General features: G+C 54.4%; 3 protein-coding genes across 8 annotated transcripts in view; 1 reads left to right on the plus strand and 2 right to left on the minus strand.

Annotated features, from left to right (window-relative positions):
* LOC311164361 (uncharacterized protein) overlaps window positions 1–21,742 on the minus strand; it is a 185,950-nt gene that overhangs the window by 29,375 nt on the left and 134,833 nt on the right. The gene's annotated exons all lie outside the window — the stretch shown is intronic.
* The window catches only part of LOC311164359 (class I histocompatibility antigen, F10 alpha chain-like), a 109,308-nt gene that overhangs the window by 3,917 nt on the left and 83,649 nt on the right, over window positions 1–21,742 (minus strand). The window contains exons 6-8 of one of the 6 annotated variants that reach the window (XM_084223795.1): window positions 1,516–1,551; window positions 1,364–1,396; window positions 602–874 (exon numbers count right to left, since the gene is read on the minus strand). In XM_084223795.1, the coding sequence (XP_084079921.1) occupies window positions 861–874; window positions 1,364–1,396; window positions 1,516–1,551 (83 nt within the window). In that variant the 3' untranslated portion in view covers window positions 602–860. Of the gene's footprint in view, window positions 1–601; window positions 950–1,363; window positions 1,397–1,515; window positions 1,552–21,742 lie in introns of those variants that run through there. The other 5 variants (XM_084223792.1, XM_084223794.1, XM_084223791.1 and 2 more) reach the window with 5 other exon arrangements.
* On the plus strand, window positions 6,453–17,076 carry LOC311164317 (uncharacterized protein; the record flags this gene model as incomplete). The annotated part of the gene is made up of 5 exons (XM_084223725.1): window positions 6,453–6,540; window positions 7,578–7,672; window positions 7,802–8,248; window positions 8,347–8,580; window positions 14,937–17,076. 5 exons carry the CDS (start codon window positions 6,453–6,455, stop codon window positions 16,206–16,208), a joined length of 2,136 nt encoding a protein of 711 aa, XP_084079851.1. The 3' UTR covers window positions 16,209–17,076.

Raw genomic sequence — 21,742 nt, forward strand, 5'->3', positions numbered from 1 at the left:
CAAGGCTGTAGTTGTGCCATGGCCAACCCAGGGTCATCTCTTGGTCCAAATCATCTCATGGTCAGGGTTGTGGTTATGTCGTGGTCATGGTCACAGTCATGGTCATCCCATGCTCATGGTCATCTCGGGGTTGTGTCACTCATGGTCATTCTCATGGCCATCTCGTGCTCCTGTCATGGCCGTGGTCAAGGCAAGGGAACCTCTCTGAGATCCCAAGCCCTGATTTTGGGACACTCAAGGACCACTGGGGACAACGAGGCCTGGCCTGGCTCCTCCCCCCATCCCACTGCCCCTCCAGGAACCCAACGCACCCAAACCCTCCTGGGGACACCTCGGACATGGGACATGGAGCGGGAAATGGATTCCAGGGGATGGAGCCAGGCATGGCTGGTAAGTCCCCATCCTGCTCCTGATATTCCCATCCTGCTCCTGGTGTCCCCATCCCAGTCCTGGGGTCCCCATCCTGCTCCTGGTGTCCCCATCCCAGTTCCTGGTGTCCCCATCCCAGTTCCTGGTGTCCCCAGCCCTGCTCCCAGTGACCCCATCCCTGTCCCCAGCATCCCTATTCCCATTCCTGGCTCCCAGAGATGAACTACCAGACTGAAGGAGGGAATCTGGATTTATTGCCCAAAGAAAAATTAATTCACCAAAGCAGGATTTACTGCCCCAAGCAGGATAATTTCATACCAGAAGCGAAGCATTGTGAATATTTGTGGTTCTTGCCTTTAAAGCATTGGAAAATGGAAAATGGACCTGTTTGTTACCAAGTGGGGTGAGTGGGAGAAGTGCAATGAGCTCTGCTGGCAGCTCTCAGCTTTCCTGGGAAGAGGGAGGGGGCCGGATCCAGCTCTGTGGATTGTTCAGGCAGTGATTCCTGCCAGTATGTGAGAGAGGATCACAGTGTCACCCTGTCCCTGCCCCCATTCCATAGGATGGAGCTGGCTGAAGTCTATGGAAAGCAGGACCTGCTCCAGAATCCCATGTGATACCACCCCAATCCCGCTGAATTCCTGTTCCATCCATCCCAGGTGATCCCACTCCATCATTCTGCCCCAACCCTGCTCCATCCATCCCACCCCTTCTCACCCCAATTCTTCTCTGGAATCCCAACCTGATCCTTCTCCATTCCATCCCACCTGATTCTTGTCTGGAATCCAGCCCTGATCCCACTCCATCCCTCCCACACCAATCCTGCTCCATCCATCCCAACTGATCCTACTCCAGAATCCAGCTTCAATCCCACTCTACAATTCCACTTGATCCCACTCTGGACTCTGCTCTGATCTGGAATCTCTCCCTGATGGCAGTCCGTCCATCCTGCCCTGAGCCCCCTCTGGAATCGCACCCTGATCCCGCTCTGTACCTGTGCTCAAGCCATTGGTTCCCATGTCCTTCTCTGCAGATAGAGAAGATCCATGAGATTCCAGCATGGATCACACACTGGGATTAACCCCAGGATCCATCCTGGGATCTGCACAGAGGGGATCCAGAGCTGGATCCACCACTGGAACTCACCGGCTGCTGGGTTGTATCCACTCCTGTCCCTCCTCCCTGTGGAAACAAAGTGGATCAGTGTCAGTGGCACAGGAGTCCCAGAATGGTGCCGGGTGGATCCGTGTCCCTTCCCGACCCCCATCCCGTGTATTACCGGATTGGAGCTTCCAGACGCCGAATCCGATGAGGATGAGGATGAGGATGAGGATGGCAGCGATGAGGCGCACAGCGACCACCACGGTGCGATTCCTGCCAGATGTCGGTTCTGGGAAACGCGGGATTGTGAGGATGGGGAGGGGAATCCCCATTTGGGAATTCCCAATTCCCAATCCCCACATTCCCAGCCTCACCCCAAGCGAAGATCCCGGGCTCCGGCATTCTGGGATGCTCCACCCTGCACCGGTACTGCTCCCGCTCCTCCGGCAGCGCCTCGATCCTGGCCCAGGTGTGGAAGGTGCCGTCGCTGTTGGGAACGACCCCGCCCCGCTCCGTCTCCTGATCCAAGGTATCACCCCCCTTCATCCAGCTGACTGCGATGGTGTTGGGGAAGAATCCGTACGCGTGGCAGGACAGGAACAGCGTCCCATGTTCCTCTTTTCCAGACACATGGACATCAGGGGGCTCTGGAATGGGATAATGGTGAGAGATATCTACGGAATTCCTATTGGAATGGGGCTGGGGTGAGTTCAGACCATGGAATTCCCGCTGGAATGGGATGAGACTGAGATCTACCCACAGAATTCCCACTGGAATGGGACTGGGGTGAGATCTGATCATGGAATTCCCACTGGAATGGGACTGGGGTGAGATCTGATCATGGAATTCCCACTGAAATGGGATGAGAATGAGAACTGACCATGGAATTCCCACTGGAATGGGATGAGAGTGAGATCTGCCCATGCAATTCTCACTGGAATGGGACTGGGGTGAGATCTGACCATGGAATTCCATGGGAATAGGATGGAGGTGAGACCTACCCATAGAATTCTCACAGGAATGACCGTGTTCCCAAGTCCTCCATTCCCAAATTCCAAACTCCCACAGGAATTCTGCTCCCACCTTTGCGCTCCAGCTCCTTCTGCCCGTACCCGACGTATTTCCGGAGCCATTCCGGGCATTCGTGCCTCAGGTAATTCGTCCGCCCCTCAGCCACAGTCCCATCCTCTTCCCAGCCCCTCCGGGTGACCTCAGCACCGCTGTCGGCCACCACGAATCTCCCGAATCCCAGGTCAAAGGAGATGAAATCCCGCCCGTCGTAGCCAGCCCGCTGGGATCCACGGATGCTCCCGTCAGACAGGAGCTCACAGCCAGAAAGCCGCTGTACGGTGTGGAGACCTGGGGGAATTGTACCCACAGAGACCCATGGAATTGTGCCCCAGCCCCACAGAGCCCCATTCCAGCCCTATGGAGCCCCAGACTCTGATGGAGACCCACAGAGCCTCATTCCAGCCCCTTGGAGCCCCATGGATCCACATCCCAACCCCCTGGATCCCAACCCAACAGATCCCATCCCAGACCCACAGAGCTTCATCCCAGCCCCATGGATCCACATCCCAGCCCCACAGATCCCATCCCAGCCCCATTAATCCCCATCCTAACCCCATGGATCCCCATCTTAGTCCTAGAGTTCCTATCCCAACCCCACAGTTCCCATCCCAGACCCATGGATCTAATCCCAGCCCCATGGATCCATATCTCAACCTGTGCATCACAAAATATCCCATCCCAGTCTAATGGATCCCCATTTTCAGCCCCTTTGAGCCCTGTGAATCCACATCCGATACCTACAGATCCCATCCCAGCCCCACTGATCCTCATCCCAGCCCTACAGTTCCCATTCTAGCCCCACAGAAGCCAACCCAAGCCCAGAGATCCCATCCCATCCCATCCCATCCCATCCCATCCCATCCCATCCCATCCCAGCCTAATAGATCACTGTTTCAGCCCCTTGGAGCCCTGTGAACGCATACCTAAGACTTACAGATCCTCATCCAAGCCCTATGGGTCCTCACCCCAGCCCTACAGATCCCATTCCAGCTCCACAGATCCAATCCCAGCCCCATAGATCCTAATCCCAGCCCCACAGTTCCCACGCCAGCCCCATGGATCCCAACCCAAGCCCATAGTTCCCATCCCAAGCCCATGGATCCATATCCCAACCCGTGGATCACAAGCTATCCCATCGCAGCCTAATGGATCCCCATTTTCAGCCACTTGGAGCCCTGCGAATCCACATCCCAGCCCTATAGATCCCACCCCAGGCCCATGGAGCCCCATCCCAGCCCCACGGATCCCCCCACTCACCCCTGCTCTGGTTGTATCTCTCCCGCAGGATATCCAGGTTCCCAGCAGCCATGTACTGGTTCCTCACACTCTTCCGGGTCTGCCCCTCCCAGTATCCCGGCTCGGCTCCATCCTTTATCCACTGCGTCAGCGGCTCCGTCCGTCCCCGCTCGCTGTCGTAGTGCACGAAGGGGATCCCATCCAGGTATCCAATGGCCAGGAACTGGGGGACCCCCGGGCTGGGCTCTGACACTGCCAATTTCAGGTAACGCAGGGAGTGGAGAACTGGGGGGAGACAGAGATTTGGGGGGGCTGAGGGGGTTATGGAACAATGAAAGGGGAACTGGGAGAGCTGGGGAGGCGTTTGGGGATCCTGGGGCCAAGGAAAGGGTGTGCAGGGTGGGAGAGGTGGGATGGACAGGAAAGGGCCTGCAGGGGGTCCTGGTGTCCAGGAATGGGGGCTCAGGGGGTTCCAGGATTATGGAAGGGGGGGAGGTTGTGCAGGGACTGGGAGAGGGAAGATGGGGTTCCGGGGGATCCCTGTGCCCTGGAAAGCGGGTCCAGGGGTCCCCAGTACTGAGGAAAGAGGGATCACAAGGTGGGAAGATCTGAGATGGCTGGAATGGAGGGCAAAGGGGTCCTTGATACAGAGGAAAGAGGAGCCTGGGGCCTGAGAAAAGCAGGGATGGGGGCCCAGGGGGTCTCAGGGACAAGGAAAAGGGGGGTCTGGGGAAGATAGGATGGACAGGAAAGGGGTTGCAGGGAGGGATTGGTACTGGGTAAGGGGGTGCAGGGGGGTCCCGGTGCCCAGAAATGGAGATTCAGGGGTGCCCCAATGCCCGGGAATGGGGGTTCAGGGGGGTTCCCGTGCCGAGATTCGGGATTCAAAGGGATACTGAACCCCAGGAATGGGAGATCAGGTGGGACCCGGCGCCACATAAAGGGGTGCAGGGGGGTTCCACGGCCATGAAAACGTTCACGGGGTCTCCGTGCCCAGGAACGGGTGTTCAGGGGGGTCCCAGTGCTAAGGAAGGGGATGGAGGGGGATCACAGGACCCAGAATGTGGTTCAGGGGAGTTTCCCTGCCCAAGAATGGAGGTTTACGGAGGTTCCGATTCCCGGAAATAGAAGTTAAGGGGGTTACCGGTGCCCAGGAATTGCAGTTCAGAGGCTCCCCGGTTTCGGGGTTCCCACTCACCTTTGGTCGCGCCCCCCGGGTCCCCCAGGACCCCAAGGACCCCCAGGAGCAGCCATGGCGCTGCTCCGCTGCGGCCCCGCCCACAGCCCCGGGCCCGCCCCCTGCTCTGGCCCTGCCCCAGAGCCGCCTCCAGCCCCGCCATTGGTCCCGCTATTTCTCTTCACCAATAGCAGCCCGATCTGTCAGTGACGTCACCGGTCGGCGGGCAGATCCCGCTCTCACAGGTTGGGACGCGGAAGCCAAAGGGACCGAGGAGGGCGGGGGGGGAGGGGACGGGGGAATTCCAGAGAATCCCTCTGGATCCCGCTGCGACCGCCCTGGAGCCCTCTGAGAACCACCTGGGACTCCCTTAAGAAAGCGCCGGGAGTGGAGAACTGGGGGGACAGAGGAATTTGGGAGATCTGGGGGTGCAAAGGTGAAGGAAAAGGGCGGGTCTGGGGTCTGGGAAGGGCGGGAGGGCCGGGGAGGGGTGTAGGGGGTCCCAGAACACGTGAGGGGGGTCCAGGAGGGGGTCCCAGTACCGGATAAGGGGGTGCAGGGAGGTCCCCATGCCCAGGAAAGGAGGTTCAGGAGGTCCCAGGTCAAGGGAAGGGGGGTGAGGGCAATGGGGGGTGTAGAGGGTCCCTCTACCCAGGAAAGGGGGTGCACGGGTCCCCGGTGTTGAGGAAGGTGGTGGGTGGGGGCTGGGAAGGCAGGAGTGGGGGTCCAGGGGGTGCCGGGGTCAAGGAAAAGCGGGGGCTGGGGTCTCTGAGAGGGGGAGGGCTGGGAAAGGGGGTGCGGGGGGGCATTGGCGCTGGATGAAGGGGTGCAGAGTGATCCCCGGGCTGGATAAGGGGGTGCAGGGGGATCCCAGCGCCTGAGAATGGAGGGTTGGGGGGTTCCAGTCCCGGATATGGGGGTGCACGGGGGTCCTGGTGCAGCGGAATGGGGGTTCAGGGGGTCCCAGTGCTGTATAAGTGGATGCAGTGGGTTCTTGGTGCTCAGAAAATGGGTTAAGGGGGAGACCCTTGCCGGAAATCGGGGTTCAGGGGGGTCCCGGTGCCAGATAATGGCCTGGCTGGGGTCTGGTGCTGGGGAAGGGGCTGCAGGGGGTCCCCATTCACAGGAATGGGGGACTCGAGGGGGTCCCGGTGCTGGATAACGGGACGCAGTGGGGTCCCGGTGCCCAGGAAATGGGGTTCAGGGGGGTTCCCTTCCAGGGTTCCGGGATTCAAGGGGTCCTGGTGCCTGAAAATTGAGGTTTAGGAGAGTTCCAGTGCCTAGAAATTGAGGTTCGGGGAGGGTCCCGGTGCTGGATAAGGGGATGCAGTGGGTCTCGGTGCCCAGAAATGCGGGTCCAGGGCGTTTCTGTGCCTGGGAATGGGGGTTCAGGGGGATCCCGGTGCCCAGGAATGTGGGTTGAGGGGGTTCCAGGCTCCAGGTAAGGGGGCGCAGGGGTTATCGGGGAAGAGGGCACAGGGGGTCCCACTGCCCCGAAATGAAAGTTCAAGGCGTTTTCTGTGCCCAGGAAGGGGGGTTCGCCCGGAAATGGAAGTTCGGGGGGTTCCCCGTGTCCGGAAATTGCGGTTCAGAGGGTCCCAGGGCCGGGGCAGTCCCCGGTCCCTGGGCGGATTCCGGAGCCGCAGCTTGGGAGACACGAAAGGGAGACGAGGGAAAAGGGGAATTCCAGGGAATTTATCTGGATCCCACTGGATCCTCGCTGAGACCCCCTGGGACCCCGGAGGACCCTTCGGGACCCCTGGAACCCCTTCCAGGAAGCGCCGGGAGTGAAGAACTGGGGGTACGCAGAAATTTGGGAGATCTGGGGGTGCAAATGCCGAGGAAAAGGGCGGGTCTGGGGTCTGGGAAGGGCGGGATGGCCGGGAATGGGGGCCCGGGGGTCCCCAGGGTCACGGAAACGGGGGATCCAGGGGCTGGGGGAGGAGGATACCCGGGAAAGGGGGTGCAGGGGGGTCCCAGTGCCTGGGAATGAGGTGAGGGGGGGCAGAATCTGGGAAACAGCAGGAGCTGCTGGGGAGGGACTGGGACAGACTGGGAAAAGAACCCCCTGGTCTGGGGACAAACAACAGTTTATAAAGGGGGGCAGTCAAGGGAGGATACAATGAAAGAACTGTGGGTGGAACACAAGGCAGGGAAGACAAGGGATGAAAACTGCTTGGGACAGGAGGGGTTAACAACGGGTTGTGGGGGAGGAAGGGTTGAAACTCGGGCAGAAAAGCTTCGAAGTAGCAAAGAGATAAGACACCTGGCTCAATTGAATAACAAAGGCAGGTCTGTGTCCTTCTGACTCGAGGAGGGGGGGGGGGGAAGAGAGAAAAAAACTCCAAAAGGACAAATCAAACAACCTGCAAAATAAAAACACATTACAACAGGCTGTGGTGGATTTTTTTTTAAATCATATTTTGTTATTGATCTAATAAATCTTTGTTTAATTTTTTTTAAATTTGGCTGCAGATTTGATCATTTATAACAGGGGTGAATAGGAGAAACTGAAATAATGCAGGGAGCAACTGGGATCATACTGGGAGCAGTCGGCCCATACTGGTGTCATACTGGGATCATACTGGGACTGACTGGGTGACACTTGGAGTGACTGGCATAGTACTGGGAGTGTCTGGGAGTTACTGGGATCGTATTGGAGGTGACTGGACTTATGCTGGGAGCAACTGGGACCACAGCGGGGGCAAATGGCATCGGGTAAGGTGTGACTGGGCTCATACTGGAGGTGACTGGGGTCAAAGTGGGCTCTTACTGAGAGGGACTGAGAGTGAAAGGAACCGTACAGAGCATGACTGGAAGCCACTGGGACCGTGCTGGGGCAAACAGGATCCTACTGGGAGCGATTTAGACCATACTGGGAGTGACCGCGATCACACAGGGGGTGACGGGGACCCACCGGTGAGGCGGCGGCAGAGCTCGGAGGCGGCCGCAGCGCAGGTGGGAGCCGCGCTGGGTTGTGCGGGGGCTCGGGGCTCGCTGCGGGCCTCGGGGGCGGCAGGGGGCTCGGGCGGGTGGGTTGTGCCGTGTCCGGGCCGTGTGGGCCCTGGGCTGAGGGCGCTGCGGGAGCGACTGCCCGCGGTCTCCTTGCCGGCGCTGCCTCGGCAGGAGCCGCTGGCGGAGCAGCGCTGGCTCGGCCCGGTTCGTGTGGCTGGGACAGAGGGGGCTGCCCCGTCCCCGGAGGCTACGCTGGGGCCGCCTCCGAGCTCCGCTGTCGCCGCCGCCTCACCAGGCTCCGGAGCTGCCGCCAACTCCCGGGCCTGCACAGACGCTCCGGTAATGGCGGCTCTGCCGAGCCAGGGGCGCCCTGGGGGGGGGGGGCACTAGGGGCCGTGCTTGGCCCCACTCTGACCAATCAACGCGCGAGCTCTAAGAGTGACGGCAGAATCAGCCAATGGCGGCGAGGGGCGGGCTGTGCACACAGCGCGGGCTCTGCACACGGCACGGCCCCGCCTCCCTTCCCGAACTCCGGCATTTCTCGGAACCCGCGGCTGAGGCGCGGCCCCGGCGCTGGGCCCGGCCCGGGCAGGAGGCCAAGGAGCCGCCGCTGCTGCCCCGAACCGCCCGGAGCTCGGCGTGACCGGGACCTGAGGACGCTGGGAGCTGCGGTGAGTGCGGGACGGAGCAGGGACCCGCCTGCAGCCCCGGCAGGAGCCCAGGCCGGAGCAGGGGATGCTGGAGAGAGACCAAAACCTCTCAGTCACTTCCCTCCTCACCTGGGCAGGGAACAGAGCACACAAGGAAAGGCTCGAGGGTCTGCGTAAGGGTGGGGACGGTTCAATCGCTGGTGACGGGCGATTGAACACACTTTTCAGGAAAATTAATCCACAAACATCAGAGGTACATGTCCAAAAACAGAGAAGAGAGACAGAGAATTCCTTTTATTTTATTGGAATAGAGGGAGAGGCTCTGGGGCATTCCCCCGGGGTCTCTCAGATTTTTGGAGGATGCAGTCTCCCTTTTTATCGCAATTTCCCAGCCGCATTTCCCTTCTCTCTTTCCCCGTTGTCTGAGATACTTGAGATGTTCAGACCTCCCGATACGCTTGATACCGAACATTTCCCTCTAATGTATAACCCTCCCTTTTAATTTTTATTTCTTATGGTATTTAGGGTTTTCCCTCATTGTTGCTTTCCATGTTCAGTTTCATTTATCAGCGAAGCTAAAGTTCGTTTGTAAAAGCAAATATCTTTTCCCGTTCATCAATCAGTGGAATCTTTCCCATTGTTTCTTTTATCTCTCAGTGCTGGTTCGATCTACCAGCAGACCCCCAGCTTGTTTGTAAGGACAAAATCCATAATCGACAAAATCGATATTCATTCCACTCACACCTGACTTGCGGAAATTAATTGAATTTAATATCAAATATACCAGGGCAAGAGAATGAGAACTGAAATAATTCCTACGAAAATATCCTCCCCCCACTTCTCTCTCCTTCCCGGGCTTGACTCCATCCCGCATTCCGTCCCTTCTGCCCGCCCAGAGGCGCAGGGGCTGGGGGTCACAGCCAGCTCATGTCGCAGCCTCCCCTCGGGGACAGGAATCCTTGTCCCGCTCCAGCCTGGGGTCCCTCCCACGGGACACAGTCCCTCGGGGACGGGCTGCTCCAGCGGGATCCCCCGCGGGCTCACAGGTCCCGCCAGGAGCCGCTTCCGTGGCTCTGCAGGGGCTTCCCAGGGGCTCGGGGCCTCTCCCGGGCATCCCCGGCCCGCGGTCTCCTTGCCGGCGCTGCCTCGGCAGGAGCCGCTGGCGGAGCAGCGCTGGCTCGGCCCGGTTCGTGTGGCTGGGCCAGAGGGGGCTGCCCCGTGCCGGGGCTGTGCGGGGAAATTCCCGTCGCCGGAGGTTTCTGTGCCCGGGGCAGCCAGAGGAGTCCTGTGCAAGTGACTTTATTGCTGAGCAGAGGGAGAGGCCGTGGGGCATTTGCCGCGCGGTCTCTGCCATTGTTGTAGTTCGCAGCCTCCTTTTTATCCTCGTTTTCCCGGCCTCATCTCCCTCTCCCTTTGCCCACTGGCTGAGGTATTTGGAAGTTTTAGACTTCCCGATCTGCCAACTGCATGTCCTCGTTAATGTGCACCCCCACTTTTGTATAACAGCCGATATTCATGGCTCTGTTAAGTCTTTGTTTTACTCTGCGAAGTTCAGTAATCTAGTGGGACTGTGACCAGCTGTCCATGTAAATTAGTAACATTTTCTGAAACTGATGCTTTCTCCCATTACTTCCTTATCTAGGAGTCCCTGACCCTATCTCCAGACTCACTGAACTCATTGACTCTGTTTTTTCTTCCTGGGTCCTCTTTGGTTTAGGGATTATTCTCATTGCCCGCATTCCCTGTCCTTCTGGAGCCGTTTCTGGATCAGGAGGCCTGGCTGCCCCCTGCATCCCCTGGCTCACCTGCTGAATGAGCTGCACTCTCCAGGTGTGGGGCATGGTAAAAAGATGAGAGCTGCTGTAGCACATGTGAAAAACGCCAATCACTTGTTTTTAAAATTTCAAAGGTTTACTAGCAGTAAAATAATTATAAAAATAGTAGTACAATTAGAGTAATAATAATTTAGACAGTTTGAATTAATTCAATATGAGACAATAAAAACAAAGAGTTATGGATGTCCTGGATGCCTTTTTATGGGCAGCACAAGCCCGAAAAATGACACCCCTTAACAAAAGGTTAACCCTTAAATCAACAGCCTGTTGCATATTCATACAGTTCATACATGATGCATAAATTCCATTCAAACAAAGGATTCTGTCTGGTCATCCTCAACTTCTTCCTCCTAATTCTAATGGAGCCTTTGAGGGCCATCAAGTTCATTTCCTCTGTTAAGAGGGCAATGAATTCTTTTTCTCTAAAAGATTTAGGTGTCCTGTGGCTGCTAGCTTGCTGCAAGTCCTTTCTTTAAAAAAAGTAGCCTACATAGCATGGTTTCTATTTTAACATTTTGTTATAACCTAAAACTATATTTAACACACTAATTAATGCAGCATTATTTTCTAAAGCAACACATATAATATTCATTTTGATATTTGCAAAAAGCCAATCATAAAATACGAATTTTTCACAGCACACGAGAGGAGGAACAGCATTCTTCTAACCCATGGTCTGCCAGGGAGCCACAAAACCGTGTCCCATTCCCATCCTTTCCAGGTTTGGATCAGTACATGAGCTGCTTTCTTATTTCCTTTGTTATCTGCTTCACCACTTTTCCTTTGTCATCTATTTGCCAACAGCAGCTTGAGTCATTTAATTTTCCACAACTCCTCCTTTTCCTGCTAACAGATGATCTGATCCCATCCCCTGGTGAAATGTTGTGTTCCTCATTCCAGTGGATTGGTCAGCAGGAAGGTCAGGAGCTGGAGCTGTCTGGCTGGTTATTATTTGGAGGACAGCTTGTAATCTAACGATGCCACTGAATGAGAAATGGTTTCCTTGGCTCCAGAAATGAGTTCCTGAGGGTTCCCAGGGGCTGGTCCATGGTGTTGTGGGATTTGTCCTGGTGGCCTTTCAGCTTTTGCCCATTTTTAGTGCTCCCTCAGGAGCCAGGGCTGCATCAATTGATTGCTTTTCTGTAATTTAACCATAACATTCTTGGATTCCTAACTGATTTTCCTAAATAACGAAAAAACACAAAAGACCCCCACCAAATCCCAAAATAAAGTGGTCTAATACCCCCTATATAACACAGAGAGTGACAGCAGGTGTTGCAGTGGGCAGAGGGATGATTCCCCCCAACTTTTTAAAGTGACCTTTCAGAAGATTCTCCATTTGCTGTTTCCCTTTGCAGCTGAACCCATTTCTGTTGCAGAGTCAGATATCCTCAGCAGGGGCTCTGCCTGGAGCTGTGCAAATTCCATCAGTGCAAGCAGGCAGAGCTTGGGGTGAGGGGCAGAGGGAATGAGCCCAATTCCTGCCCCAGGCAAGAGACCCAGGTACATTGCCCACACTTTGCCCCATCAGTGTTAATTTGCATTTCTAAAGCTCCTCTCCAGGCTGGCTGGAATGAAGCTTCTCTTCCAGAGCAGCCATCCAGTGACCCAGGGGTTCCCACCCTTTCCCCTCACTGCTTTTTGTTTCTCCTTTTTTTTTTTTTAACAATACTTTTTAACTCTTTATGTGTTAAAGAGTCACCTTTGAAGCTCTTCTGATTTTTCAGAATGCAGCCTGAAGGTGAACATGGAAAAACCGAGATGAAAATTTTGCCATGGCTAGCAGGCACACACACACACATGCACAAAACCCCCCAAGGGAATAAACGTTTTTCATACTTCTCCTAAGAGTAAAACTTGATTCTCACACCCCTGTCACAAACCAAACCAACAATATGAAAGTAGGAATATTAGGGAAGACATGCTAATGGTGCAGTCTTGTGACCAAACCTGGGGGAAGAGCAAGAAGTCTCCAACAACATTAAATCAAGGCTTTACCTTATTCTGGCCAGGGTGCTCTTTTGGCCAGGATGTGCAAAGAAATAATTTCTTTCACAAATAGCCTGGGTGTGGAGAGAAAATCATTCCATGAGACATGTGAGTTTTACTGGATTTTTCCTAAATTGGATACAGTCTGAACCAATCTAAATCCACTGGTTTAATGTTCATTGTTTCCAAGTTGTGTAGTTGTTAGTATTTGGTTTGCTGTGGGACCCGGATTGCTTTGCCTGTGATGTTGATGAGGTGCACACTCCTGGATTTCCTTCTCAGCCTTTTCCAGACCAGGTGTCTCCAGCTCTGCCGGGGGCAGTGTCTGGGGTAGCTGTTGGTTGCTGTTTGCTGCTGTTGGTTGATGTTTTGTTGCTGGTCGTTATCTCTGTGGGCATCTTTTGGGCTGTTTCAGTCTGTTGAGATGTTAAACTCATCTCCATTGAGTGGTGTAACATCCCTTGGAAAAAAACCCATGGTAATTCCTTTCCCCAAGGCAAAGACAAACCAAACCTGAGTAGAGAAATACAATGTAAAAAATTTTATGGGAAAATACACGGTGAATTCTGCAGCCATGCAATCGCAGGCAGCCCAGTGTGTGAGTGTAAGTGAGCCCCAGAGTGGAATTGTGGCCTTGTGTTCCCCAGCAGCTGTGGCAGGGCAGGCCCAGCAAGCGCTGAAGCTGCAGCAGTGGCAGCAAGGCTTGGCCCCAGGGGCTGGAGATGCCGAGGAGGGTGGCCAGGCAGAGGATTTGAGCAGAGGATGTGTGGGCAGGCGCAGGGGCTTGGCCCGCTGTGGAGCCCTGGCTGCTGCTGCGTTGCCTTCAGGGCAGCTGAGTGGCGGCCTCCCCTGCTGCTGCTGCCGGCGGGGAGTGCAAATCTCCGGGGCCTCAGAGCCCTTGAGCCGAGGCTGAGGGGTCCCCCCGTGCTGAGCTGTGCTGGCGGCTGTTTGTGGCCTCAGGGACACTTGGCATGGGCCACTTGGCCACCAGTGGGGCTGCTTTGCACTCCTTAGGCAGGAGCCGATGTCCTGGGTGGGTGTTGGGAACAGCAAAGTGCCCAGGCAGGGTCAGTGCCAGCCCAGCTTCCTGTGGGAGAGATTTCCCAGGAGACAGGATTCTGGCCAGAGCCTGCTGCTTTAAATGTGAATCCCTTATCTCCAGCCTGCACTAGGTGGAGAATTGCACTAGAGTAAAGAATTGCAGACATGAATTGCAAGGGAGATAATTGAATATCTGCCCTTTACACATTGGCTCAAGTACTTGAGAGGTACAGACATCCCAATCCACCTAATACATACACCCCTCCTAATATGCTCCCTATTTTTGTTTAGCAAACAATATTCATGTCTCTGTTAAGTCCGTTGTTCTTCTCGGAGTTCATGATTTTAGCAGGATCTTGGCTGAGCAGCAGTCTAATAACAGCAGCATCAAATAATAACAGCATCAATTATTAACAACTAATAATGATGAGCAGCATCAACTAAAAGCATTTTCTGAACCTGATGTCTTCTCCTGTCACTTCTTTATGTACAATTCCCTGGCCTCTGAGTGGATTCACAGCATCTGTTTGTAAAGACACTTTCCTTCTCTTTCCTTTCATGGGGTCCCCCGTTTGCAGGACATCCCCCCTGGAGCAGGGTGTCCCCCCTTGGTGCAGCCCCAGCCCTCAGGCAGTGCTCAGCCAATCAGAGCACGCACTGCTGATGACTCACCAGTTGCCAGGCAGAGCCGCAGCTCGCAGCGTTCCCCAGCTGCGCTCCCCGTTTGGCCCCAGCGCCCCCCGCGAGGGGAATTTGGGGAGGTGGGAGTGGGGCAGCGCCAAGGCCGGGCCCCCCCGCTCTGTGCTGGCGGGAGCGGCTGCAGTGGGGAGCGAGTGCGGGCGGGAGCGGCCAAGAGCCCAGCGCTGCCCCAGCCCGAGCTGGGCCAGCTCCATCCCTGCCCCTGCGGTGGGATGCTGTGGGTTTGGGGGGAAGAGGGAGCCGGCAGTGGGTGCTGGGCCTGGGGGCAGGAGGAGAAGGGAAGGAGAAGCAGGGTTGAGGAACAGAATGGTCAAACACTGCACATGGGAGGAGAAGGTGGGATTGTGCAGGAGAAGGAGGAATAGCAGGAAGGAGTGTGAGGAAGAGTAAAGACACAGGAGGAGGAGGAGCAGAAACAGGAAGAACCACAAGATTCCACCCCTCCCTGTATCTGCAGCCTCCCCCCCAGCCCCAGGAGCGTGTCCCCCCGCATGCAACAGGTGACCAGGGAGGGGGATCTACGATTTTCACAGGGGTGAATCTTGGTATTTCTGAGCTTTCTTGGGATAATTTTTGGCGCTATGTTTTTTTGTGGGTTCTGAATCTTTATATTTTGGAGGGGGTTTTTGCTGAATCTTGATATTTGGGAAGTTTTTGATCTGTGTTTTGATTTTTGGAGGATTTTTGTGCTGAATCTTGGTGTTTTGGAGGTTCTTAGAGAACAAGATGCCCAGTGACTTAATGAGATGAACTTGGGCATGGAGGAACTCCCAACCAAAGGCATTCTCATCTTGTTTTTTTACCCCAAACCAGGATTTTTCATTCCCAGGTTGTGTCTGGATGGAGGAGGAGGGAAAGCCCTGGAGACTCCGCACGAGGAGGGGCTGCAAACCCAGCCCACGGAGCTGCAGGGAGGAAAGAGCCCCCCTAAGCCAGGAAGGTGTTCGGAGATCCAGCCGGAGCTCAGAGCTGGTGGAGAAGCCTCATGGCAGGGAGAAGCCCCACAAGTGCTTGGAGTGTGGGAAGGGTTTTAGTCGGAGCTTGAACCTGATCCAGCACCAGAGGATCCACACTGGGGAACAGCCCTATGAGTGTGAGGAGTGTGGGAAGTGTTTCAGATGGAGCGCCAGCCTGAGGGAGCACCAGAGGATCCACACTGGGGAAAAGCCCTTTGAGTGTGGGGAGTGTGGGAAGCGTTTTAGCTGGAGCGCCAGCCTGAGGCACCACCAGAGGATCCACACTGGGGAACGGCCCTTTGAATGTGGGGAATGTGGGAAGAGCTTCAGCCACAACTCCGTCCTGATCCAACATTTGAGGATCCACACTGGGGAAAAGCCCTTTCAGTGTGGGGAATGTGGGAAGAGCTTCAGGCAGAGGAGGAGCCTTGTGCGACACCAGGTAAACCACACCGGGGAGCGGCCTTACGAGTGTGGGGAATGTGGGATGAGCTTCAGCTACAAGGGTCACCTGATGAGACACCAGAGGATCCACACTGGGGAAAAACCCTATGAGTGTGGGGAATGTGGGAAGTGCTTCAGAGAGCGCTCCAGCCTGATGCAACACGAGAGGATCCACACTGGGGAAAAGCCCTTTGAATGTGGGGAGTGTGGGAAGAGCTTCAGGCGGAAGGGTCGCCTGATGCAACACCAGAGGATCCACTCTGGGGAAAAGCCCTACAAGTGTGGGGAATGTGGGAAGAGCTTCATAGAAAGCTGGGCCCTAAATCAGCACCAGGTGATCCACACAGGGGAACGGCCCTACACCTGCTTGGAATGTGGGAAGAGCTATTGGTGGCTCTCGGTGCTGACAACACACCAGCGCACCCACACCGGGGAGAGGCCCTACGAGTGTCCTGAGTGTGGGAAGAGGTTTCCAAGGAGCTCCGATCTCCTCGTACATGAGCGGATTCACACAGAGGAGAGGCCCTTCCGCTGCCCCGACTGCGGGAAAGGCTTCAAGCACAACTCCACCCTCACCAGGCACCGGCGCATCCACACCGGGGAGAGGCCCTACGAGTGTGGGGAGTGTGGGAAGAGCTTCTCACAGAGCTCAACCTTGACCCAGCACCAACGGAGGTGCCACTAAGGGAAGCCCTGTGAGTGCCCTGAGTGCTGGAAGAGCTTCGTGTGCTGCTCCAGCTCCATCCCCCATGAGAGGATCCACATTGGATGATCCCCGGTGACCCCGTTGGGCAGAGCCCTGGTGATCTGTGGTCCTGGTGATCTGTGCTGGGAAGACACCTGGCTTGGAGGCTCCACATCTTCCTGGTTCCCTGTGGGCAGCTAGATAAACCCAGCAGCAGGAGCATCCATTGGGACACAGACCAACAATGGGAATTCCTTGGGGAGAGCAGATTTGTCAACTTCCAACCCCATAAAATCTTTTGCATTCAATCTTATCTTCTGGTGGCATCAAGGAGTACTGGAAAATCTTGGAGGTATATTCTGGGTTGACTGTATGATGTTTGTATTCCCAGTCTGTTTTGTGCATGCTGAATAATATGTTTTGACATTCTAAGACTTATCCTGAGCGTGAAGGGGGAGAGAAGCAGTGCACAGTTTGTTTTCAGACACTGCACTCACTCCTCCACATTCCTGCTCCTGCACTGTGTTGTCTGTGGATGGACAGACAGCGGGACAGAGCTCTCCTTGGCTTTTAGTTAGTTTTAGCTAGCTGAGGCAAAGAAGTTCCCTGGGCTGTGGTTTTTCCCCTTTTCTTTGGACCTGTTTGAACCTGCTCTGGCCTGAGCACCAGCAGAGCACCGGCAGCTCACACCTGTGGCCCACCGGGCCGGGCCTGGGCCGCGGCATTTCCAGCGCCGGAGGGACTGATAAGAGACTGAGTGAGCTGAGCTACAGCCCACGGAGGGACTTTGTGAGTTTGTCTCTGTTTTAGAGCAGCAAGAGGTTTTATAGTTTAACACTGATTAGGTTTTATTGTGTAATAAACAGTTTTTTCCATTTTTCTCCAAGGAGGTATTTTATTTTTCCTGAACCAGTTGCGGGAGGGGCTGATTGAATCTGCTTTCCAGAGGAACCCTTTTGGGGGTTCTCTCCCAGATTTGCCCTGAACCAGGACAAGTTCTTTTCCAACTTCAGGGATTCCATGATTCTGATTTCCTCTTGCCCAAGAGTCTCTTCTGCAGCCAAATGGTGAAAAAATGGGGAAAAGACCAAGATTTTGGAGACAGTGGGATAAAAACTTGGTTTCTATGAAAAAAAGGTTCTTGCCTTCTACCTAAGCAGTGGATCCTCAGCTGGTATGGACAAGGAAATCCTTTTCTTTTGGCCTTGATATTGTTTTCATTTCTCTTTATTGCTTTTAAATATTCAATATTGATGTAAACTAGACATTGAACTAAGACAAGGCTGTGGTCATGGTAGGACACATGGAGGCTGACAAGGGGACACATGGATATGAACAGGGATGGGGACATGGGGGACACAGGCATGGATGGAGATGTGTGGGACAATGACAGGGATGGAAACGTGGTGGGGAGACAGCCTTGGGTGAGGACATGGTGGGACATGGGCAGTAACAAGTGGGGACGTGGCCATGGCCAGTGTCATGGGGGAAGATGTGGGGGATGCTGGGTTGGAGGGGGTTGAGGGTTCCTGGGAGGCACTTGGGGCTTGCTGAGGCCTTTGGGGACCCCAGGCCGAGCGGCTGCGGCTGCGCTGGGAGACCCTGGGGGAGGTTCTGGGGCAGCTGCTCAAGGACCCCCTGACCTGGAGCCCCAGCCAGACACTGGGCTCCTGGAAAGGGATGAACGTCCTTGTCCCCAGGAGGGAAACCCCAGCACCCCCAGGGTGTCAGGGGCAGCTGAGAGGCCACAACAGGGAGGGGAAAGCCAGAGACAGCTGTCACACTCTTAAACTACACCCCAAAAGTCCCAAAACTCAGGGATTGCTCCCAGGAAAAAGCAGCCAGGAGCTGCATGAAATGAGGGAAAGGGGGGATGTGACCCCCAGACTGAGCAGGAGGGACCTGGAACCCCCAAAACCAAGCTCAGGGATGAAGGGTGGGGCTGCAGGGACAATGGGCAGGGTGCAGAAGAGCAGGGTGAAAGAGAATTCAAAGAGAGAGGGATGGGATCCCCAATGTGTGTTGGGAGAGGTCTTTGTGTTGGGGGAATGATGGGTGAGGGAACAGTGGGGATGGGACAGAAAAAGAGCAGTTCCATTGGGATCCCTTTGTGTCCCCATCAGTTGATCCCTGGCGTGATTCCCTAGGGCTCTGGGGGGGAATGGATCCGCTCTGGGTGGGTCCCCAAGCCCCCTGCCCATCCCTTGGGGGTTCCCTCCACCCAGAAGCTGGTGGTGCTGAGACTGGGGGGAGAGGAGGGTGGGAAAAGAGGGTCTGGCCTGGGCAGGGAGGAGGAGCAGGAGGAGGACCAGAGAGAGAGAGGAGGATCTGGAAAAGGAAGAGGAGGAGCCCCAGCAGAACCACGCGGTTTTCCTGCCCGCCCGCTGAGTCCGCAGCTCCCCTGGCCCTGGCAGCATCGACCCCCCCAGATCTCACAGGTGAGTGGGGAGGGGGAGCTGACCCCAAATCCTTTGGGGGATCTCTGGGAGGGTTTTTTTGCAGGGGAGGGGATGTTTGGATCTTGCAGGGCTCCAAAGGTGAGACACAGATGGCCCTTTGGAGAATTGTGGAGAGTTCCTGTGGCAAACTGTCTGTACCAGCTGGGGAGGTGGTACCAGTTGGGGGGGACATTGGTGTTGGGGCTGTGATTGGCATCGGAGTGGGGAGAGCAGCAAAGACCAGTCCTGGGGCTGAGGGATCCTGAAAGCTTGGAGGGGTGGGAGAGACTGGAGATGAGCAGGGTGTGGGCCTGCCCCACAGTGGACAGGGTGGTTACTTCTGGAGCTGGACTTGATCAGAGTGACCAAGGTGCTCACCCACTGTTTTTCCCTCAAGCCAGGATTTGTCAATCCCAGCCTTTGGATGGAGCTGGAGGAGGCTGCAAGGAAAAGAAAGATGGCGTGGGACACTGAGGCAGGTGAGGAGGAAGTCACTGCCCCTTTCCCCCTCTCCTCTGCTCCATTTCTCAGCCCAGCATCGCAGTGAGTGTCCTGAGCCTGGGAAGAGATTCTCCAGAAGCTCTCACTTGAGCCAGCACAAATGGAGGCACCATTAAGGGAAGCCCTGCGAGTGCCCCCAGCCCGGTTTCACCCCCTTTTCTCTGCCCACAGAGCTCCTGAGCCGGTGGCGGCCGCAGCCCCTCGCCGTGGCCTCGCCCCCGGCCGGGCCCTCCCGTGTTCGGACCGGGAGGATCGGGGCGAGACCGGGCAGGGAGCCTGGGGGAAAACGCTGGGTGCTGTGGGTCAGCCCGGCAACTGGTGAGTCATCAGACCTGCTCGCTCTGATTGGCTGACTCCTGTTCATTGCATTCTCTGATTGGCTGAGGAGAGGCCTGGGAGCTGAGAAAAGGAATGGGAGAGATCCCGCCCTGAACTGCGGCACTGGCAAAAGAGAGCCAGCCTGGGCACAGCCCTTGGTCGAAATTATAAATCCTGGAGAAGATGTCCATCTTCCTTTCTCAAGCTGTTTTTGTCAGTTTTTTTAAGGCGTGAGATAAACAAGATTTCCTTTCTATATATTCCAAAGCTATAGTTTCAAGGATACAAACAATATTCTAAAATTCTACTTCAAAAGGTTATTATTGCAGCACTCTTTAAGGCCTGACTACAAGCAAAGAGCAACATCCTTAATTGTTGTAATTCAAATGCTCCTAAATCAATCCAGGTTAATTGCAAGCAAAATAGAGCTTCAAAGGCCTTCTTCCATGCTTTAATTTCCTCAGTTATTATTAGAATTTGCAGTCGTCTCATGGTTGGTGTCCACACATATCGCAATCACAAATGCACACATTTCATTTCTGTACCAGACACGAAACACAGCTTTGTATTTCACAGTCTCCCCCAGCTTATATAAATTTTCATTTATCCTACTCATTCTTGTCTGAACTTCAAGTCTGGCCAAAACTTTGGAAGCCTTTCCCTTCTTGTCTTCTTTCTCTAATTTCATTATTTTGGATATCTGAGTTGGTTTCTTAAATTGGCCAACTCCTCCTGTAGCCAATTCCTGGTCTATCACAGCAACCTGCATGCTTTGAATAACTGAGTGGATTAGTCTGATAAAACATGGAATAAGGCAAGGAAGAAACAATAACCCAGCTAATGAACACAGTATCATGAACCCTGTTTTCTTCAGAACACCCCAATCACTATACTGCTGTTCTAACTGTTTGTATTGTTCGCCTAATTCATTTAGCTTTTCTTGTTCTACCCTTTTCTTTTTTGCTTTGGATTCTTGCTTTTGTAGTTTTGAGCCATTTGTTTCATTCTGCTCTCTGGGTCCCTTCCTTCCCTATCCCTTGCTAAACAAAAGGACTTTGAGTATCGCAGACAAATTCGTTCATCGTCATCCTTGAGAAGGTTGGTTAACACGGGCCCATCCTTGGGAGAAACCTTCTGTCCATATTTTGAATATTCTCTAACCCAGTATAATTTGCCACCCATAGTGCACACTTTTAATTTGCTGTGGTCATAGCACACTTCAGTAATTGGGAATATGCCATAAATACTGATTCCCTGTTTCTCCCGATGCAGACAGTATGATTGCATTTGTCACAGATAGCTGGAGCACTAGGCTCTGATCCTGCAGCTCGCTCATGGATTACCTGGAGCTCAGGAGTGAGGCTATTAAGGCCCATTGCTTGGGATGCAATGATCAATACAGTGAAAATAATCCTCAGGGAGTTTAACTCTCTACCTCTCTCAAGGCCCCTTGGGTTGCATCCAAGGGCCGAGATGTAGATCTTCTGGGTAGCAGAGTTTATACCTTGGGATTTCGTCACTGATACATTTTGTTTCATTTTTGCCTTTTGCCTCATGAGCCTTCAGTTCTCTATTTACTGTGGATGTGGCCCAATTCTTTTTAATTTAGACTAGTTGGCCCCTAAGTTAGGGGGGTGTATGACTACAATAGGGTTGGTATATGTGCTTCCCTTTTTCCAGTGATACTTGGCTTCCTGCCACTCTCTTGCTTTTATTTGATATTCGTCAGGTATCCAGCTGCCTTTGTCACACTCTATTTTTTCTAACTTGGCCTTTGGTACTTCCTGCAAATCAATTCCTGCTCGTGTCCCGTGTACCCAAGTTTTCCACCAATCTTTATCACCTGTTTTAATATATCCTTTCCTTACTGCAGCCCACAACATTTTATCAGTTTCTTTTTCTATTTCTTTTATACAATTACGGCAGAGAGCATTAGGGATCTGTCCCCTTGGTAGGTTTGTACACCACAATTCTTCACACTCTGTACACTTAAAGCAACCCCATGGATGACACTTACAGTTTGGAGTAGTACATTCTGCCTCTCGTGGGTACAATTGGTTTTGCAGCTTAAGGTAGGAGCGTGTTGGTGACATACATCAGTCTCTGTTTAACTTTACTTTCAGTTCTCCGGGGGTGGGTGCAGTTCTGCGCTGGGTTCCAGACCCGGCTCTGTCGTGGCTCCTCTGCCGTGGTTCCGCCGGTCCTTTGGCCCGTGACGCGCGGGTCCAGCCCTTGGCCGCGGTTCGGGCGGCGGTATCGGTGGGCAGCAGAGGTAAA

The sequence above is a fragment of the Fringilla coelebs genome (assembly GCF_963513975.1).
Source record: "Fringilla coelebs genome assembly, chromosome: 31".
Lineage (NCBI taxonomy): Eukaryota > Metazoa > Chordata > Aves > Passeriformes > Fringillidae > Fringilla > Fringilla coelebs.